General features: G+C 35.9%; 2 protein-coding genes across 3 annotated transcripts; both read left to right on the plus strand.

Annotated features, from left to right (window-relative positions):
* The first annotated feature begins 602 nt into the window (after nucleotides 1–602).
* Nucleotides 603–10,491, plus strand: LOC126689313 (probable E3 ubiquitin-protein ligase LUL4). Of its 2 annotated transcripts, XM_050384473.1 has the most exons (4): nucleotides 603–1,414; nucleotides 5,940–6,447; nucleotides 7,153–7,302; nucleotides 10,295–10,491. In XM_050384473.1, the coding sequence occupies exons 1-3, from the start codon at nucleotides 924–926 to the stop codon at nucleotides 7,264–7,266; spliced, it is 1,113 nt and encodes a 370-aa protein (XP_050240430.1). In that variant the 5' UTR covers nucleotides 603–923; the 3' UTR covers nucleotides 7,267–7,302; nucleotides 10,295–10,491. The 2 variants fall into 2 exon arrangements, with proteins under 2 accessions (XP_050240430.1, XP_050240429.1); XM_050384472.1 differs by lacking the exon at nucleotides 10,295–10,491 and having other exon boundaries at nucleotides 7,153–7,550.
* A 4,133-nt stretch (nucleotides 10,492–14,624) lies between these two features.
* LOC126689315 (heavy metal-associated isoprenylated plant protein 33) lies at nucleotides 14,625–17,652 on the plus strand. Its single transcript, XM_050384475.1, has 3 exons — nucleotides 14,625–15,098; nucleotides 15,391–15,466; nucleotides 15,627–17,652. Exons 1-3 carry the CDS (start codon nucleotides 15,069–15,071, stop codon nucleotides 17,147–17,149), a joined length of 1,629 nt encoding a protein of 542 aa, XP_050240432.1. The 5' UTR covers nucleotides 14,625–15,068; the 3' UTR covers nucleotides 17,150–17,652.
* Nucleotides 17,653–21,628: the final 3,976 nt, after the last annotated feature.

A 21,628-nucleotide genomic window follows, 5' to 3' on the forward strand; every position in this document is an offset into this window, starting at 1 on the left:
GGAATTGGGACCAGGGCTAAGAACTAGAGCCTTCCAGGCCGTGCCGAGGAGAAAGTCTTCTTGGGCAAGCACGGTACACCTCTGTGCAATCACTATGAATATCATGACTAACCACTGTCCGGTGACCAAGATCTAACCTTTTAACTCACTCTCTACAAATTTATTGTTTGGGCCTTTAACGTTCGAACCCAATATACCAATTTGGGATTGTTACAAATAGAGTCCTTACAGTAATATATTTATATTTCTTTTTATTAATATTTATGATTCAATTATGATATTCAATTCTTTATATAAAATTAACATTAGTTTAATTGGTATTATTCATCAAATTATATATCTAATGTATCAAATTAACCTTAATTTAATTAAAATTAAATAATTTTATTTAATTAATATTTACCTATTAAAGATTCCGCATAAATTTTCCACCTAATACCCTAAATAATGTTGGGCGGTCCTGTATTTACATCATATAACTTATTAAATAGTTCCTGACTACGTGCTGGTCTTAATCAATCATTGCATCATCCATGACCCAACCATTTTTCTCTTATGACAAAAGATCATCCAACCATTCATTTTTGCAAGGGAGGAATGAATTTTTAATTTTTTTATGAGAAAAAAACTCAAGGGATTTTTCAAAAACTTGACCGTAGAAATTCCAGAAGATCCCCAAACCGTACTATTCACTTGCGTAGAGAGAGAGAGAGAACAAGAAATCGAAGAAAACAGCAAAAATCTATCTTTTAACACTATTTCTTTCACAACACTTTCCTTCTCTTCTCTTCCTTCCTTCAAACTATTCCACCCAAAGCAAACTCCAAAACCCATATACACATATCTCTTCTTCCTATCTACACCCTTTTCCCTTTCCCCGAAATTCCCAAATTTACAATCTTTTCAATCTCTCAAAAACCCAAATGGGAATTTCATTTAGCAACAATAGAAGAAGAAACAACCCATATTTTCAACACCCACATCATCCTCCTCCTCCCCCATACTATTACTCAGACCAACAACCACCACCACCGCCGCAGCCGCCGCCGCCACCACATAACTATGGTCCTTATCCTCCACCCCACCACCCTTATCCTGTGCACCCTTCTCCTCCTCCGCCACCACCACCACCCCAGAACTACTACTACTGTGGCTCTACTTATGCCAATCCCATGACTGCTCGCTTCAACTATAACCAACATCCCCACCCTTATGTTAACCACACTAATGGGTGGCTTGCACCTAGCCCTAGGCCACAAGCTGTGGACCCACCTCGTTATGTGGACCACCAAAACGCCAAGAAGGTGAGGAACGATGTGAATATTAATAAGGATACGCTAAAGCTTGTTGTTGATGAGCAGAACCCGGATCATGTCTTGGTCTCTTTTGTTTTCGATGCTTTGCACGATGGGAGGTAAGTGAATGTTTTTTTTTTTTTTTTTTTTTTTGGTTATGTGAATGATTGAATTTCGGTTTTCTTGAGATGGGTTTTGATTGTGGTGTTAGATTATTGAGTGTTGGGTTCGTTTGATTGGTGAAAAGGTTGTGGGAATAGGAGATGGAAGTGAAAGTTTGAGTCTTTGAAGTGTTATCTTTATTTTAGTACATGAGAACATTTAAGATTGAATTTCGCTTTTTTATGTGTTTCTTGAGATGGGTTTTGATTGTGGTGTTAGATTAGTGAGTGCTGGCTTTGTTTGGGTGCTGAAAAGGTGGTGGGAATAGAAAATGGAAGAGAAAGTTTGAGTCTTTGAAGTGTTTTGTGTAGGACATTAGAACATTGAGAGTTCTGAATCGTTAAAATTAGTTAAACTAGTTGGCTTAGCTGAGTTCAAGATTTCCGTTTTCAAGAAACTGAAGCAATGGTGCATATCAAAATTGTAAAATTAAAAAAAAAAAAGAGAGTTTTAATTCCTAACAGAGGGAGTTGGAAGGGTTTAGAATTGGTGGACATGTCAAAACCATTGTCAGGCTATGGAAATTTTAATTCCTCCCCTCAGCTTGTTGCTAATTAGAGACTGGAGCTTGCAATTTCAAGTAGGGGTTATATGTATTAGATGAGTGAGTTCCTAATTGTAAAGAGTTGGTTACAAGCGAAAGGTCAGCTTGTTGCTAGTTAGAGACTGGAGCTTGTAATTTCAAGTAGGGGTTATATGTATTAGATGAGTGAGTTCCTAATTCTAAAGAGTTGGTTACAAGTGAAAGGTTTCAGGTTTAAATATATATAGTTTTTTTTCTTTTTTTGTTATTCGTAGAAAAAAGAAAGAAAAATATACGGGCTGCCCCCGGGGGGGGGTGGGGGTGAGGTAGGAGGGGTTCACATTGAATTAGAAGCTGGTTGAAGAGGCTTGTAGCAGAGTAATGCTCCTCTCTCCGACGTAGAATGGTTTGGTCTTCTCTTTTTGAGCATCTGAGAATATGAAGAGGCAGTTTCAAGAAAGAGTTTTGAAAAATCCATTTCGCTGTTGCTACTATAGATTTGCTACAGTGAAATATCCGCCATTTAAGTCATCCAGTGTTAGAGATGAACTCATTAAAGTTTATCAGACTGGTACAAAATTGCCACTAGATGATGAATGTTGGCCCAACAAAAATTTTAAGTGGTTTTATGTAGTATGAAGTTCCTTAAAGTGTTTAAAGCACAATTACAACAATACATTAAAAGAGTAATGATCATGAAATCCAGTTTTGGTTTTGAGGTTTCTTTGAGATTATTGTAGCACTAGATCAATATCAGTACGATGATCATGCTAGAAGTTTTATTGTTTATTAGATATATGCAATTCAAATGCCAGCTGAATCACATATTATTTAAGTATCTTTTGTACACATCCTGTATACTTAAGGTCTCTCCTTGTCTCTTTCTAATAAAGTTTCACTATTACTTGTCCCAAAAATAGAAAAAGAAAAAGAAAATCAAATGCCTTATAACTGTCTAGTTTGACAATTTGATATCGTTGGCATTTTGGCCCCTACATGTATACATGCACTACAGGGTACAAAGTGACTACTATACTATATGAATGTTGACTTAAATATATCAAGGATTGTGTTTCTGGTCAACTATTGTAATGATGCAACAACAACAAAGCCTTAGTCCCAAGTCTTTTGGGGTCGGCTAAGGATCCTCAACAAGATTAGTTAGGGCTGACCACATTTATTCTTTTCCTACATTTTATTCTATCCAAAGTCATAGCCTCTGTTACTTCCTTAATTTATATGTTCTTTTGAATTACTTCTACTAATGTTATTTTTTGTCTTTCGCTGTCTATTTTCGTTCCCTCAATTTGAATCAACCCACTCTTTCTAACCGGTGCATTAATCTAAAAGCTGCATTCATTGAAACTTTACTTGGATTTATTGTGTATATGTTAATTTGGGACTTGAGTTATTGAAAGCAGCAATTATCATTTGTCAGAAGCTTGTTGAAGAATACAAAGATTTTTGTTCTCATTAAGTTATATACATCAATCATGACTGCTCTGCTCCGTGTCCAGTTAAATGATAATGTCTAGTGTTATTATTGTTGGTGGATGGACTCGAACTAGTAAGATAGATGTAAAATTTTTAAAAACAAAAAGAATTGAAAACTATACAAAGAAGGTGTTTGCCTATCTATTTTCAGAAAACAGTCATTTTGAAAACCGTAACTTAGAAAATACTGTGATCATCAGTTTAGGCAACAACGAAGAGATGTTTTCACTGTATCTTAAATTGATTTTTTTTTTGGCCCCCAAAGGAAAAGTGTATTTAATATATAACTAAGAATGAAAATCACTTGCATTAGCCAGGGTTCAAATCCAGGGTATTTTGTACAAATCTGGGGTTCAAATCCAAAATGAAAATCACTTGCATACACTAGGGTTCAAATCCAACACCAACAAAGACATCTAGGGTTCAAATCCCCCCACCCCCAACTATTGATGTATCCAAAAAAAAAAAAAAAAAAATTACTTGCATAGTTCAAGGCAGTATTAGTGGAGTTAATTGTTTTTTGGCCCCACAAAGGGAAAGTGGATCTTTGATTTACTTGTAATTGCATTTTGGTTGTCATCTTAGAAATTGTCGGATGGATGGTCCATCTTCATGTGCAATTCCTCATTGCTATGATGTTTTGTAAATTAGTCTATGCTTAACTTTTAGAAATTTCTATGTTCAATATTATTTCCAAGCAGCAAACAAGTGTCTTAAGACGAGCAAGAGTAGGAGTTTGGAATTGGTGGCCATTGAAGTCAAATGGATTCTCGATGTTTTGAGCTGAAAATGGTTGGAGGCTTGAGAAATGGTTTGTTTGTGGAGATTTATATGAGATGTGTTAGACAAAATGTGTGAAGGGGTTATGGAATGGGTGCTATGCAATATGTGAGAGATGAGAAGGGCAAGGTTTTAGTAGATAGGGGGTTGGGGCATGTGTGGTCTGGGTTTTGGCACTTAGGCAAAGTATGGGTCTGTTTGGGATTCGCTTATTTTGTTAAAACTGAAATTTTTTTACTAAAAGTACTGTAGATAAAGGTAAAAATTAGTCGAAATAGTACAGTGGGTCCATGAATAATACCAAAAAGTGCAGTGGGGCCCATGAATAGTAGCAAAAATAAGCTAAATAGTAAAATAAGTTGGCTTTTTAAGCTGGAGCCAAACGCACACTAATATCATTTATAAAAATTATAACTGAGAATGAAATTACTTCATGAACTTTTCTAAAAACAGTTTTTAAGTCATCTCTCCAAATAAATTTTTGATATTGAAAACAACAGAAAACAATTTTTTTTCTTGGTTCTGATTCTCAAAAACAATCAATCACCTCTCGCAGACCCTGCAAAAGTGGGAGCTTTGTACATTAGGTACAACATATTCTTGAAAACAACATAAAACAGTTTTTTGAGAACACTTTCAGAAAACTGTTCCAATCAAAGCCCAAACTGCTTTGAGTGAGCCTGATATAGGCCAAAATTTGAAAGTATTTTTTCTGGGCTACTTTCCTCCAGTCTTGACACCATTTCTGCTCTAGACTATCTGGCCAATGCCCACTTGGCCTACAGGCTATGGAATGAGATCTAGTCATCTCCCCATCTCTAAAACGTCTTATCCAAGTTTTATCATCATGTTATGATGTAGACTTTTCCAACCAAGCTAGCTGGAACGCTCATTTTTCTTATAACCTATTTTAATCCGTTTTAATGATAGATGGGAAATTACGTGAACCAAATACCGTAAGGTTAAGTCGTTATTGGAATTGTATGTCTTCTTACAAATAAAGTCATCATTATACAATCAGAATATAAGGCAGTTACAATGATAATAATGCCAAGAGTCCTTGAACCAAATGGCATCTTGATTCTCGTCCTCCCTAAATAGGGGTGGAAAGTGTGGCTACAAGTTCAATCCCATTCAGGCGTGTGAGTTGTATTTACCCTTTTCTTTTCCTTTAAAGATAGTATTTATAATGACAATAATTTGTGTCTGAATAAGTAAGGTTAAACGTGGTCTCACCTAACATCTTGCAAACAAGGGGTAACTTCTTATTTTTCCCTTTCACCATACTTGCCTCTTCTGGCTAATAAGCATTACTGGCTGATAAAATGCTTCTTGTGTCTCAAACAAGGTACTAAAAGAAGATCAGAATATTGTGAGGTTAATTCTGTAGAGTTATACATATTTTGACAACAGGATCTTTGAATTGTTTAGACAATTTGAAGTACCAAAATATGAGAAATTCAAGTCTATAAAAATCACTTGGAATTGAAAACAATGGTTTTTGAAATTGTGTAATGATACAATTGCAATTATTTATAGGTGTAAACTACATTCATCTAATTGCTTGATTATTTAAGTTTATTATCAATAAATAAGATGTTTTTTATTTTGAACGAGAGTTGAAACACATGGAATATTTTTGTTGTATATCTAATTTTTTTCTGGTTTGGTTTTCTGATGGACAGCATCACAATTTTCTACTTTGCCAAGGAAGAGTCAAACTGTAGGTTTGTTCCATTTTTTCCTGCAAACTTTACACCTGTGAAAATCCCCTTTCAGAAAGGATTTGGCCAGAGATTTTGTCAGCCTTCAGGAACAGGCATTGACTTAGGCTTTTTTGAGCTGGATGATCTCTCAAAACCATCACCTGGAGAAGATGTATTTCCTCTTGTAGTATCTGCTGAAACACTGCCCCCTCACTCAACAGACAAGACTCTTGGTGAGTGTGTACCCAACACAAACCCTCGTATGCAGATTACTCAAGCTGTTCTAGAGAAGAACAATGATGAACATTTCCAAGTGAGAGTTGTTAAGCAAATATTATGGATTGATGGATTTCGCTATGAGCTCCGTGAGATATATGGAATAGGAAGCTCGGAAGCAGAAGGCTTTGACGACAGTGACCCAGGGAAGGAGTGTGTGATATGCATGACTGAACCTAAGGATACAGCTGTATTACCCTGCCGACATATGGTGAGAGTTCATCTGTATTTTCTCCATTACATTAAAAGATAATAGTCAATTTTTAAATAGAAACTGTACACTGGTATTTTTTTATCCACACTGGATAATGAGATAGGATGCCAAGATTGATGATCAGGAAGCCTCAAGCTTGTTGTGCTTGGGCACAAATGATGTTGATGATTTAATTCCAAGCCCATAAGCCTGAGTAATCTGATCACCTGGCTACACTTGATTGGATCTGATGTGGTATTGCCACAAACCATCCAAACTCATGCTTGTTCTGATTTGTCTAGTTAATTTGACACTCATAACTTAATTTAAGCACATGAAAAGGGTGAGAACATTAGACAGTTGGGTCGTTTATATGATCCTTGGCTTTAATTGTTTCCTTCATTTCCATCTTTCTAGCTCTTTGAATAAATGAGAGCACACAACACATGCATTGAGGCCATCAGAGGAGAACTCTTTACAAGCAATATATAGATGAAAACTTAAAATAATAAATACTGACACCGCATGCTGTTTATGGAAAGATCCTAATGATATCTTCCCCGAGGGTGAAAATTTTATTTCTTACATGATATCTGAGTTTTTTGGAACAGTTGTGATAGCGTATGTACTGCAAGCTGGTGTACAATTTTCTCTCTTTTTATTAACTTTTTACACTTGAAACCTCAGTTGCTTTGTTCTCAAGTTGTATCTGGTATTTTTCAGTGTATGTGCAGTGATTGTGCAAAAGCGTTGAGGCTTCAATCAAATAAGTGTCCCATATGCCGTCAACCTATTGAGGAACTTTTAGAGATCAAGATACATAATGGTGATCAATGAAAGATTCTTTTCTTCTTGCCAACTTTGGATTGTATGGTATGGCTGTCTACTTTTTGTTTGTATGTGTCGTCATCTGTTTCATACCTCTCTATATATTCTTCTTCTTTGTATATTATGAAAATAGTATCAGAATTAAATTTTTGTCTGATCTTTTATTAACGTGCAGTGCATTTATTTGTGGATCTGTAAGTGTTTAACAGTCTTAGCAAAAAACATTTGTCTAGTTCTTGAAAGATTTTATTTATTTATTGAAAAAAGGGATAATAAAGGCTGTGGTTATGAACTGCATGGTCTATTAAATAGAGTTTGTATTACCTGGAACAACTTTTTTAGATTATAATATGCCTCACTAGGTGTTGGAATACTTTTAACACCCCCCCCCCCCCCCAAAAAAAAAAGAAAAAAGAAAAAAAGCACACATTATTGTATGATATCTAAAGTTTGTATGATATGTTTTTGAAGTGTTAGATTTCATTGTGCCTTATATTATATTCTTTACCCTTTCTGGAAAAAAGTAAAAATAAATTCAGTGTTGCACCTCCTTGATTAAAATTTTATTTATGCGCGTCTGTGAATTAGTAAATGATTTGGAGAATTGAAAGGCAAGAAAGTACAATGTTTTGAGGCTACTAGACTGGATGAAAATGCCAAAAAGAGAAGCTGACTGGGAATATTTGCCGTAGAAGTTAGGAATAAGTGGGACAAACTACAAATCTCAGAGGCTCTTGAAAGGAACCTTTGAACAGATGAAAACACAATAGTCGTGCAATAACCCTAATGATTCATTGTATCTTATTGAGCATTTTTTGGATATATGGCCTCTGATTGTTTTATACTTGCTAGTTGGGGTCACATTAATGGTTTCCCTTTGAGTGATAATAGTTACATATTATCTGCATTTTATGTGAAAATTGTGTCATTTCATCCTGTACAACTGGAAGTAATATTTAGTCTCTCTTCAGTTTTGAAGGATTTGGAAAATCCTTCATTGCATCACACTGCTGGTTGACCAGTTAGAGACTTTATGGTTTCACACCAACCCCACTATAAATTCACCAATTACAAATTTATGAGTGAACATTTTGAACTTGACTGCTTTATCTTTGTTCCTATGTAATGTTTATTTGAAACATAAAAAGTGAAGTGTTGATTTTTTTTATTATAAATTACATCCCTCTGGGATTGTCTTAGTGGTGTAAATCTATGCTTTTGCCATTGACCACTAGATTTGACCTTTACTTTTTCCCATCTTTGTTTCCTTACATTTTAGGCAAAGGTTTATAACAGTGCATAATGCTTGTACTTGTGTTAGCAGCATTGAGTTTCTTATTTCATCACCCAATTCTATTTATAACATTGCACAGCTTATGCTCCTAGATTAGGGTGTCAAGACTCTGTGATGATCTGTCTGTACAGGGTTTGAGAACCATATATATTCACTCTGCTGTTGAAATAGATTTCTCATCAATGATAAATAATAAATCAAGCAAACAATATGATAGCTCATGCTTAATCAGTGAGGCTTCTTCCCCCCCCCCCCCCCCCCCCCCCCCAAAGTTTCCATTATTTTATGATGTCTAAATTTGTCAAGGTCTATATGAACTTTTCAAAGTGCCAAATATCCTTCTAAGTTATATCTATCTTTACCCTTTCTGAAAAAATAAAATAAGGGGGGGGGGGGGGGCCCGCTTAGCACTGCCCTCCTTGCTTGAAATTTTATTTATTCATATATTTGTGAATTATTGAGTGGAGTATGACTTCAGATAGAAGAAAATGGAGGAAAATAATACGTGTGGCTGACCCTGAATGATTTGTTGAGACTTCATAGCCTTACCCAAAACTGTGGGAATAAGGTTTTGTTGTTGTTGCTGTGAGCTAGTGAGTGATTTGGAGAGTCAAAAGGCAGGAAAGTACAACACTTTGAGGCTACTAGACTGGATGAACATTCTAGGTCTTGTGTGAGTACCTTTTTTCCTTTTGTCTAACAGCCAAAAAGAGAGACTGACAGGGAATATTTGCCATAGAAGTTAAGAATAAGTGGGACAAACTAAGAATCTCAGAGGCCTTGAAAGGAACCCTTGAACATATGGAGATACAAAAGTTGTGCAATAACACTAAAAATTCATTGCATCTTGTCGAACATCTTTTTCTAAATGGCTCTCTGATTTGTTTTGCTTGCCAGCTGGGGTCACAGACTCACAGAAATGGTTTCACTTAGAAAACAAATAGTTACATATTGTGTTCATTGCATCTTGTTAAATTGTCATTTTCATTTTGTACAGCTGGAACTATTTTGGTTATTTTTAGTATTTGCTACACATTGTGTTCAGTCTCTCTTCATTATTGGATGATTTGGGAAATACTTCATTGCATCATTGCACTTATTGATGGATAAAGGCTATGGTTCCATGCCAACCCACTACAAATTCAACTGGGACAAATTTTTGAGTGAAAAATTTGAACTTGATTGATACATCTTTTGTGCCTATGTGATGTTCACTTTGAAACAAACATTAGTGAATTTTTTTTTTGGTTAAAAAACATTAGTGAATTTGTTATTATTAATTACATCCCTCTAGGACTACCCATGTGGTGTTCATATAAGCATTAGCCATAAACAGCTAGATTTCAGCTTTACTTTTTCCCGCATATTTGTTTACTACTTTAGGCAAAGGCTCATCTCAGAGCCAACTGCTTACACTTGTATTAGCATTGAGTCTCTTATGTCATCCATCCAATTCTATTTGTAAACATCACACAACCCATACTTTTAGACTACCGTGTGTGTTTGTGTAAGATTAGCCTGAACTAACTGCTTTCTTTGCCTCTCTGTTCTTCTTTGGGCTTTCAATTCCGTCATTTATGAATTTGAACACTCCAAATTGACTTTGCTTGATGTCTACGCTAAAAGGAAAAAAATTCCTAAGTTACATGTGCTCTCATAAGTAGCTTGAACTTTTGACTGGTTTAAAGTTTGAGCATGAAGATTGGTCCATACATACTGATTTTGGATTCATTCTTTACACAGTTGCATCTGGTTTTCAAGCTTTAAGGATGGCATTCTGATATATGGGCTCACTCACCAAATGGTCTTCAATATTTTCCATGATGATCCCAGGAAAAAAAAGCTGTTGAATCTATATAATCATACACGACTCTTTATAAGGAGCAAAAAGAGAATACAAATACTATCAAAGCATTCTTTGGTAGTCAGAACTTGTCAAATTCTATACCTTCATTATTGTTTTTTCACACACTATAACAAGTAAAATCTAGAGCTTTAACATTCATCAAAAAATCTAGAGCTATATACAAGAAATTGCAGAAACCATGTGAGCCCGTAGCCAAGCGAGGTAAGGTCTTAATAAATGGCCCCCCATCTGCGTTATCTTCTATTATTGATCACCATCCACGGACCATGTGTTTTCACGTGATGTCTTCAACGTAAATGGCAATATGTCTTCATAGCTGCCCAAGTCATATCTTAAGAGACGAGATGTAAAATCAAATACCAAAGATAGCTTGGCCTTCTCAAGTTATGCAAAATTATCATGACATATTCACTAAGCCAAGCCCCATGCTATGGTAATGACTGTCACTATCATAGCCACAACCTATACCGTGCAAAAAAAGTGTACATTTTACAGCCCAAAATCATAAATTTTATCAATTGCTCGAAACAGAATGAAAAGTTTAGTGCAATGCTAATTTTACCAAATTAGGTGTTGACTGGTTGCAAAACAAAGCAATAAAAATTAGGCTTGGCCTAAAACCTATTCTAAACCAATAGGTGTCCTTTAGATAAAATCATGGCAGGAAAAGCCATTTTGTTTAGGTCCCATAGTCACCATTCAAATGCCTTGTAACAGGTAAAGTGATCTGTTCAAATGGTAAAGGAAACTAAAGGGGGAAAAGCACAAGGATTTCATCAAGGTTTAGGCTTTTAAGAAGGTAGACAAAATAATTTTGCTTGCAAAAAGGGGTCCGAGTGTAAAGAAAATATCCCATAGAAACGTGATTCATTTGCATCCAAGGGCTGGTTTTGGTTTGTAGCTTTCTTTACCTAAATGCTCATCAGTCATCACAGAGGGTGCTTTATTAGTTGCGTAATCTGACCTATATAGATAGAGAAAAAAATTAGATGCTCCAGGAGCAATGCTCCCTCCCCTCACATGAGGGGTGGGCCTCACGCATGGGTCCTATCATGGGGTCCACCCCTCATGTGAGAGGAGGGAGCATTGCTCTCGGAGCATGTAAGAATTTCCCTATAAATAGATGACTACTTTTATTCTTTCCAATAGGCCATTTCACAACTGGTAGTAAATATGCATATTCACTAATAAAACAACTATTTTGCCAAGAGTCATCATGTATTCATGTTCCATAAACCGCTTGGATAAAAAGGCCAAATGCCTTTGGTAGTTTATAGAGCATCGGATTCTTTCTCCAATTTTATCAGTTCTTTGCCAAATAGTAATAACTCTGAACAAAAAAATCTTAGCAAAATTGCAACTTCTTAGGTCAAGCCAAATGGGCTATACCACATGAATCCCTTATTTATTTTATTTAGCTTTTACTTTTTATCTACGCTTCTTTAAGCAAAAAGCTAAATAAATTGTTTCCAAATGGACATTTAGTGTAATTTGATAGAAAATTAACCACACACTCTTAATTCTTCTAACTGAAATTTAACATTTGATGATACTAAAAAGAAATATTGAAACTTTGTTTGAACTTTTAACTAATGATGGCAACAGGACCAGGTCAGGTTGGATTATTGGTGTCCCATACCTATTTTGTCATCTATTTCTGCAAGAAAAACCAGTGGAGTGGGAGGGGGTAGGCAAGATGGGATATAGGTATTTTGTCATCCCTAATGAGGTGAATTTAGCACTAATAAAATCAAGATAAAATAGAAAAGAGAGGAGTTGTGGCAAGAGAGCAAGACTAGTGTTTTGAGGATGATAATAAAATATAAATAAAAAATTAATTTATAAATAGGATATGTATTAAAATACTAATATATACAATGAAATTAAATATATTTATTAAACAAAAAACATATGCACACTTAGGATAAAGTGGAAGACAGAGTGAGATAAGGTGGATCGAGCAGGGAGGGGCATTTTAATATCTCTATAAGTAAAGAAATCTGACATTAATGAAGGGGGCTTAAAAACAGTTAAATAAATGTATAATCGCAAATTCTAATTAACTCATATGATAAAATCTTTTATATCATTATGAAAAGAACACTATAGATTTCAAATATTATTGTATTGCCAAGAATCTTATAGTTTAACTAGTTGGTAGCTCTTGAGATATCTTCAACATCCAAGATTTAAATTTCTCATCTTCTAACAATCAAATTATCAAAGAAATAAATAATTTATTGCATCTAATAATAATAATAATAAAACAATATAATTTATTAACTTAGATAATAATTGTTAATCTATGTGACTTAACTAGAACCTTATTATGTTTCTAATGAAAATATTCATAATTCAAATTCTCTTTCTCCATTAACTCTTCGTAGTATAAGTAAAAATAAACATTTTCTAAAAAAAATATATAAAAAATAACAATTGCTATTTGCTAATGCTCTCTAATTAACGCCCTTTAGTCCAACAGGCAACAAGGACGAACCTGGCCAAATTTAGTTCATGATTACATGGTAAGACATAAATGGGAATATTTGAACGAATCTCTGAAGTCTGAGCTCGTAACTTAGTAAACTATAAGGACACTGATAACTGACCCTTGTACGTATCAGCTCTTCACGTTCATCTAAGTGAAGTTCTTTATAAGATGAAGAATCTTTATTTAGTAATCACAGATAGTTGTTTTAGTTGCTACTATATCTTCTATCCTATTTGACATTAGAGAGAGACAGACCAACCTCACTGATAATATCTGTTTGTGGAGTGTGGATAGAGAAGCTTATCCTCACACCCTCCAAAAGAGAATGCTCACATCTTGTTACTGAAGCTTGTCTAACATTTCCAATGATTTTGGTCTAAAAATCACATTTCAGTGTTCTTGATTAACGATGAATGCTAGTTGTTTATTTGTCTAGGAAAGCTATTGGCCGAATTGAATCACTTGTCCATACTCAATCTGTTTTCTCTTTGAAAGATAGAATAATTGCAATTATTTTGGTTCTAGATTAATACTAAACAAATACTGTCATCAAATTTCAGAAGCTAATTAATCTACTTTGCTCCAACTTCCAAGGTTTCTCTCAAGTCATTGTATATATATTTGATGCAAAATGTTAGAACTACAAATTTTGTCACTACTTTTATTCCACCACTCACTACTTACTATGTGAGCAAATTGTGGTCTTAGCATTACTTTTTTTTTTTTTTTTTTTTTTTTTGAGAAACAAATACACACGCAAGAGAGAGGAAAATGGGTTCTAACATAAAGACACACCACAACTCTACTCAAAAGTCATGGTTAGTATTACTCATTTAATAAAACAAAATGGGCTTTAAAAAGTTTGTTTACTCTTTTTTTTTTTTTTTTTGCTCAAGCGTATTGTTTACAATATGATTTTTTTATGAACTTTTACAATATGCTTTAAGGTCCATTTGGTAATGTTGTTTAAGTATTGTGTAAATACGTGTAGTTAAAAAAGTATTGTAAAAATACATATTATGTTATTTAAATAATAAAAACTGTTATTTAAACAATATAACCAAACAAACCTTAATTTCCTATTTGCCAAGGAATTGCAATCCCACAAAAAAGAAAATGAAGCAAGAGTCAATAATGGTTAATTAGTTTCATTTGTTATTGTACTGTTAATATAATGTCTTATTCAATACCCAAAAAAAAAAAATCCATGAGAGGTGGGACAAGATTTTTTACAAAAGCTCAAAACTCCCAAACTAATCAATCCATGAGGGGGGTGGGGGTGGTATAACGGAGGGAGGGGGGTGGGGGGGGTGTGATTTTCTACCAAAAATAAAATGGTAAATGACTAAACTACAAGCTACCTAAAGGGCCCCAATAAATGGTAGTATTTATTGTACCAACCAAATTGGGGAGAGAGAGAGTCTGACACAGTTCATTCACATCCGCTGGTAGTAATTAACAAAGATTAAAACCAAATCTGAACTTCTCACCATGACCATTTATGAGCTTTTACTCTCAGCCAAGCCAAGCCAAGCCCCTGACCTTTTTAGATGCTTTTTAAGCCAAGCCCAAAATCTGGGCTATGGTTAAACCTTTTTTTTTTTTTGAGCATCAAACTGCGGTTAAACTTGAAACCTTTTTTTTTTTTTTTTTTTGAGAAAGTAAAACTTGAAACCTTGAACTGAAAAAAAAAAAATACCAATAAATAAAGCCCCCTAAAGAAAGAGTGTGAGAGAAACCTTGCAGCAGCAATCTCTCTGCCAGTTTGCCCACATTTGCTTTTAGATTTCCTCTCTCTTTTTCTTTACCCTCAAATAGAGAAGCAGAGTCATCCCCAGAAGCTAATGTCCACCCAACGCCTCATAACCTTTCTCACTCACTATTTTCAAGACTGAGCCTTGTTGTTGAGTCTTCTACTTTCTCTGCTCAGAGACTTGCACCCATTTGTTTTCTCTGGGTTGTATTGCTTAAGAAACCTCCAAAAGAAAGAACAGAGGAGAACCAATTTTTTGGTGCTTCTTGTAATTAAAGTTAAACTCTCTCTCTCTCTCTCTCTCTCTCTCTCTCTCTCTGTTCCTCTGTTTCTCAGATCTACTAGCGAGCCCTTTTTTCTCTCCTCATTCTTGTACCCATCTGTTTGTTCCATTTCAGTAGAAGCCATGAGTAAAGAAGAGATTATGAAGGTCCAGGTACTCTCTCTCTGTCACTCACTAACTCACTCACTCACACATTGTATCTATTCTCTTGTTTTTTTCCTTGAAGAACTTTGCTTCATTTGGAACTCCAAACAATTTTTAATTTTTACTTCCTTTTAACTCTTTTACTTTCATGTCTTTAGTTGTTTGCATTGCACACTCAATCCTTTCATATGTGTAGTCATTTCTAATAACAAGCTTAGTATTTATTTTTTGGAGGTTCTCTTTTTGAATGATAGTTCTCTTTACTCTATGTTTTGTTCTTTTGGGTTGCTTGTACATGCAGAAATGTGTTCTCAAGGTGAATATACATTGTGATGGATGTAAGCAGAAAGTGAAGAAAATCTTGCAGAAAATTGATGGTACTCTTCCATCATAAACTTAATTCAATTTCTTGTGCTGATTTACGCATGTACTCAAAATTTGTGCTTTTTATTTTCACTGTGAAGTTTCTTTCATTCTTTGTTTAAAAAGATTATATTTTGCCTTCTAATTTTTAGGTCCATTTTTTCCATTTGCTAGGCGTTTTTAAAACCGAAATAGATGCAGACCAGGGCAAGGTGACGGTTTCAGGTACTGTAGACCCAGCAGTTCTCATCAAGAAGCTTACAAAATCAGGAAAACATGCAGAGCTTTGGGGTGCTCCAAAGGCTAACAACAACAACAACAACCAGAACCACTTGCCTAATCAGTTCAAGAACATGCAAATTGAGAATGGCAAAGGTGGGAACGGCAAAGGTCAGAAAGGTGGTAACAACAACCAACCCAAAGGTGGACAGCAAAACCAACAACAACAGCAACAGCCACAGCAACAGCAACAGCAACAGCAACAGCTTACTCAACAACTCCAGCAACAACTCCAGCAACGACTCCAGCAACTCCAGCAACTCGTGCAACAAGGAGTACTAAAACCAGAACAATTTCAGCAGCAGGTTCAGCAGCTTCAGCAGCAGATGCTGCAGCATCAGCTTCAACTTAAAATGAAAGGGTTACCAGATCAGCAGCCGCAACCATCGAAGGCAGTGAAGTTTGATTTGCCTGAGGATGATGATGATCTTGATGAGTTTGGTGATGAGGATTATGATGATGACGATTATGATGATGAGGATTTAGAGGATGAGTTGGATGATCCGCATCCCCCACACAATAAGATGAAACCTATGATGCCTCCTGCTAATGTGATGATGATGATGAATCCACAACTCATGAAAGGTGGGAATGGAGGTGGTGGTGGAAATGGTGGGGCTAATGGAGGTAAAAAAGGTGGTGGTGGTGGTGGAGGAGCTGTGCCTATTCAGGTGAGCGATGGCAAAAATGGAAATGGAGGAAAGAAAGGAGGTGGTGGTGGAAATAACAATCAGAATCAAGGTGGAGGAGGTGGCAAAAATGGTGGTAAAAATGGTGGGGGTGGGGCTGGATTTCCCTTGGATGCTAAAAATGGTAACAGTGGCGGTGGGGCAAATAACAAGAATGGCCACAATGGTAATGGTAATGGTGGTGGTAATGGTAATGGTAATGGGGGGGCTAAAAAGAATGGTGGGGTTCAAGCTATGAACAATAATAATGGGTTGCCAAACATGGGTGGCCTTCCTCAACATCATAATGCTATGGGTGGACCTAATATGATGGGGGGTCATCAGATGGGTAACATCCCAATGGGCCAAATGGGTAACATCCAAGCAGTCCAAGGCCTTCCAGCTGCTGCCATTCATGGTGGGGGCGGTGGCGGTGGTGGAGCCGGGTACTTCCATGGTGCTGGCCCTGAGGTGATGCCTGGGAACCCTTACCACGCACAACAGCAGCAGTTCTTGCAGCAACAAATGCAAGCGGCAGCGATGAGCCAGAGAGCTGCAATGGCAGGGGGCAATGATAGGCTCATGTATGCTAGACCCCCTCCAGCAGTGAATTACTTACCACCACATCCACAACAATACCCATACCCATACCCATACCCATACCCACCACCTCATCAAACAGGTCCAGGTCCAGAGCCATACACTGACTTCTTTAGTGATGAGAACACCTCAAGTTGTAATGTGATGTGAAAAGTTGTGTTGGCCTGGATTTGCTGCTGCTTGCTGCTTTGGGGATTTTAATTTGCTAGAGTTTTGTGGTGGTGGTGGTGGAGCTGGCCAAGTTCTTCTATGCCATAATTATACTTTGAAATGGGTTTTCAATTTTTAGTTTAATTTCTCTCCTTATTTTTTCCCTTTTAATTTCCTTTAATCCTTAAGCTGAATCTAGGTTTTTTAATTATCATAGGGAGTATTTATATAGATGATGATAATATATTTAAAGCTATTTAGGAGAGAATGAGAATGTAAGTGGGAAGGGGGTGGTAGAGGGGCAATGAGATGTTTATATGTGTTCATATGTTGCAAACAAAAATAAGATGAAAAGAAAAAAAAAAAAAAATTGAGAGAGATGAATGGGATATTAACAAAAAAAAAAGCCCATCTCTCTGCCCATTTCTCCCTCAAAACTCAAGAAGTACAAGTGCTCTTTCTTTTTATTATATAAAATCATCATATGCTTTTATGTCTTTTCACTTTAATTTTTAATTTTGGGTGCATAATAATTATACTGTTCCAGAATGCTCATCTACATTGCTCTTTATGTTATTAATATTGCAAACATATCCTGATCAATGGATTACAACGTGACTGAAATTATAGATGTTCTGTGTTGTGGGGCTCATTGGTATGAGTTGGATTCTATTGGAGGACCGGTAATAGTGGGCCCACCAAAAAGCTAAAAACAGTGTGTTTGGTAAGGTTCTGAACTTCTGATGGCTGGGTATGGCCCACGAATCATGAAATTAAACTAATAATCCAAACACATTATGGTAATACTATTATTAGTTTTTTGCTTAAATTTAGTATGTATAGAATTATTGGTTTTGTTGTTTACTTACATTTGGGTTTATACACTCACTCAAGTGTGAGAGAGAGGTTAAGCTGGTCAGAGCAAAATGGTACACTCTCGTGGATATATCCGTAGTAGTCGTAGCCGTAGAACATGTTGACAAGGACAAGCTAACTACTTTAATTTTTTTGAAAATCTAACGGCGTTGACACTTACACGAATTCAGGTAAGCGTATGGTCATATCGAAGAGAACAGAAAGGGCATGGGCATCAAAATAAAAATATATAAAAATATATACTCAGGGACCACAAGGGTCTATCATCATGTGTTGGATTTGTCACATGATCATCATGATGATAAAATGGGGTCATCAATCTCACACCCCATCTGTCTAATCAGACCAGTGAATTCTTTTGTGGGGTCTCACACTCCCCTCCCAGTGTACCTTCTCAAAAGTACTTCTCTGTTTTCTCAGCTTAACGATTCCTTAGCTATGATGTGTAGTACACATTGTAAAGATACAATTCCAAGTATTACTGGATTGTAGCACCCTGATCTTAACTAGTTTTTGGATTAACAATACTAGCCACACACCAAGTGGCGTAGAAGTTTTTGAAATTGTTTCATATGGTGACCAATTTGAGCAATAGTTTAAACAAGCTTTTGTTAGTATACGTGATATTATTTATTATTGTTGATGTGAGGTCGATAAGTCTATATCAAAGATACTTTTTTATTAAAGAGAAAAAAAAACAATAATAGGCACGCACCCTATTCCATGGCTTGCCGACTTGTGCTGTTATGAGAGATAGGTTCATGTAAACAAAGAGTGCTTATTGTTTATTATTTTGTTGTGAAATTGAGTACGATTTATTACGAGTGATAGTAATAAATTCATGCAAACAAATGTGGAGAGAGAGTGTTTATCACTCAGATTGCTTTGTTGTGAGATTGGGTGCTTTGTAGTGTATGTCTGAAGATTTTTGTGAAGGATGCAAAAGTCTTTGGATATTTGCTTACGCCAACTTGTATTTCAGTCACGAGGGTTGCACTTGCACGGGTGCTGAGAACCCTGAGACAACATTTAATGGTGGTAGCTCGAGATCCAAAATTTTCTGAGGAGTGTTTGGTTACAAAATCTAGCATAACATTACTGGGTGCAATAATATATATATATATATATATATATTTTTTTTTTTTGATAGTGAGGTGCAATAATATTCTTTTTTTTTTTTTTTTGGTGAAATGGTGCAATAATATTCACCCCTAGCTTTGTACGATTCCTAATCCAAATGGTTCTAAGTTGAAACAGTAATCATATATAAATGTTCAAAACTGAACGTGCCAAATTTCAGTCATGCCAGATGCCACGTGGAAGGAGGAGGTGGAGGAGGACTTTTTGACAGGCAGGTGAGGAATCACATGGGGTTTGCATGGGGATGAGGGTTAAGGGGTTGGGGGCTTAATTTGTTTGGACTATGGAGGTATATGGGGGCACAGGCACAGAGTCATCACATTGAACCTAACAATGCACTCTCTGCAAATTTACATATATATATATATATATATATATATATGTATAAAATTTATTACATGAAAATGATGCTACAGGAGTTGTTCTAGCTATGACTCTTAAAAATGATATTAAAAAAAATCCTATATTGTTTTTAGTTATGTGAGTACAGTTTTGTTTCATGCATGTTTCAAAAGCAGTAACTTTCCTATGTATTATTGGTATCTACAGGAAAAGAATTCATCCCAGTGTCAGACTAGCCTTGCTGTGTAATGATATTATTTGATCTTTTCAAACAGGAGAATATGGCTTCGAATCCTACCCTCTTGTTTCTTGTAAACAAAAAAAACATTATCAGATTTCATTGGAAAGTTAAGGAACTTTTATTTTAATGATTTTATTCATTCAAGAAGAAGAATTTGGATTCAAATTCTCATCTCTTAAGTTTTAATATATATATATATATATATATATTTTTTTTTTTGTGGGATAAAAGCAATTTTCAAATTGGATAATCTTTTATTTACTTTGAAAAAGTAAATAAATTACCTAAAAACATAAGTTTAGTAACTATTTTTAGAAATTTTTTATTGAGAAAAGAAAAAAATAATTTACTGTGGGGGCCTGTTAATCAACAGGCCCATTAAGGTCAGGATCATTGGGCCTGTGGCCCATCCGAGGATGCATATCCGTCCGAGGAGGCCAAGTCAGGTCACAAGGCAATTACCGAAGGGGGGTGGTGGTCAATATCACGAAGGTAGAGTTTTGTATTCGTCCGAGGACGCAATACTCCTCGGCAGTATACGTCCGAGGACGATCAAGACGCGGTCTTGTTGCAACCGGATCTCAGAATTATGTCACCACTGAAGATAGGATAACAGACCAAGGGTAAAAGAGAAAAGACAAAATAAATATCTATAACTACAGCTGCCTCCGCATTAATTACCTCTCAACCAACTCTCTGACCGCATTAATGTGGAGGTGATACCTGAACAGTAAGGAGGCAGCTGAAAGGAAGTTCCAGGAGGTACTAGATGGGACAAAAAGAAATCTTCCGAACCCAACCTACATGTGTGTGGTGAGGATGGAACACAAAGGATGGTATATAAACTGAAAGAAGAGCATGCAAAAGGGGATCGGAACAAAAAAAAAAAAAAAGAAAGAAAACATAGACTGAAGAAGAAGAACGTAAAGAGAAAAAGAACTGTATCGATTACCAAAACAAAACGATCGTAGAGCCAGCTCTGGGCCTTCGAGACACGTGAGGGTGAATCTTTTCATTACAAAAAAGTTAACTTAGTTCTTAACTCCCACGCTCTACAAATTATATTGTCTGGGCCTATTTACGTGCGAACCCAGTATCATTTTGGGTCGTTACAAATTGTGTCCTTACATTTACTATTTTGACAACTTTTTTTTTTCCAAAAAGATCCATTAACAAATATTCTAATTAAGGGCATATGTTAAGTGTTACTAGTACCCCATATTATTATTATCATTATTGCAGAAAATGTTATTTTTATGTTAAAAAATGATTACTTTAACACCCCTTGTTTTCAGAGGGGACTCGTCTCCCGGTTTGAAAGGGAATGTTGAACATTTGGGAAGTTTGAAATAATAACACAACCCCCTTCTTTTGCTGTTGTTTTTTCAGTATTATTTGTTTCAGTTCTGAGCTGCTTTACCTTTTTATCCAAAGCTTTAACCTTATATCGGGGAGAAAATCCAGGGAATCTGAGAGAAAGTGGTAATGTTAACTTAATTTAGTTTGAGAGAGAGAGAGAGAGAGAAGATGTGTAGGGAGAGTAAGGTGTGGTAGTAGGTTAATGATGAGGAGAAAACACAGGGCAAGCTATAGTCCCTTTGCCTCACTTTTTCTTTCTCTTTTGGGCCCTTAATTTTGACCAAGTTTTGGAACTCAAACCCTCAACTTTTTTTCACTCGGGCCTACTAGTTTGCTCTATTCACTGGCTTTTCCCTTTGCTTTTGCTGCATATACAGTGTTTCAAATTGTTGTGCTGCCATGTCAACCCCGAAGGATGATTTTGGGGGCAGAGTATAGAGCTTTTTCTGATTTGATGTTTTCTGGCATTGAAGGAGAGAAGTCTCATGTTGAAAAGAATAAAGCTTTGCTTGCTACCATCC

Source organism: Quercus robur, chromosome 6 (assembly GCF_932294415.1).
Source record: "Quercus robur chromosome 6, dhQueRobu3.1, whole genome shotgun sequence".
Classification (NCBI taxonomy): Eukaryota; Viridiplantae; Streptophyta; class Magnoliopsida; order Fagales; family Fagaceae; genus Quercus; species Quercus robur.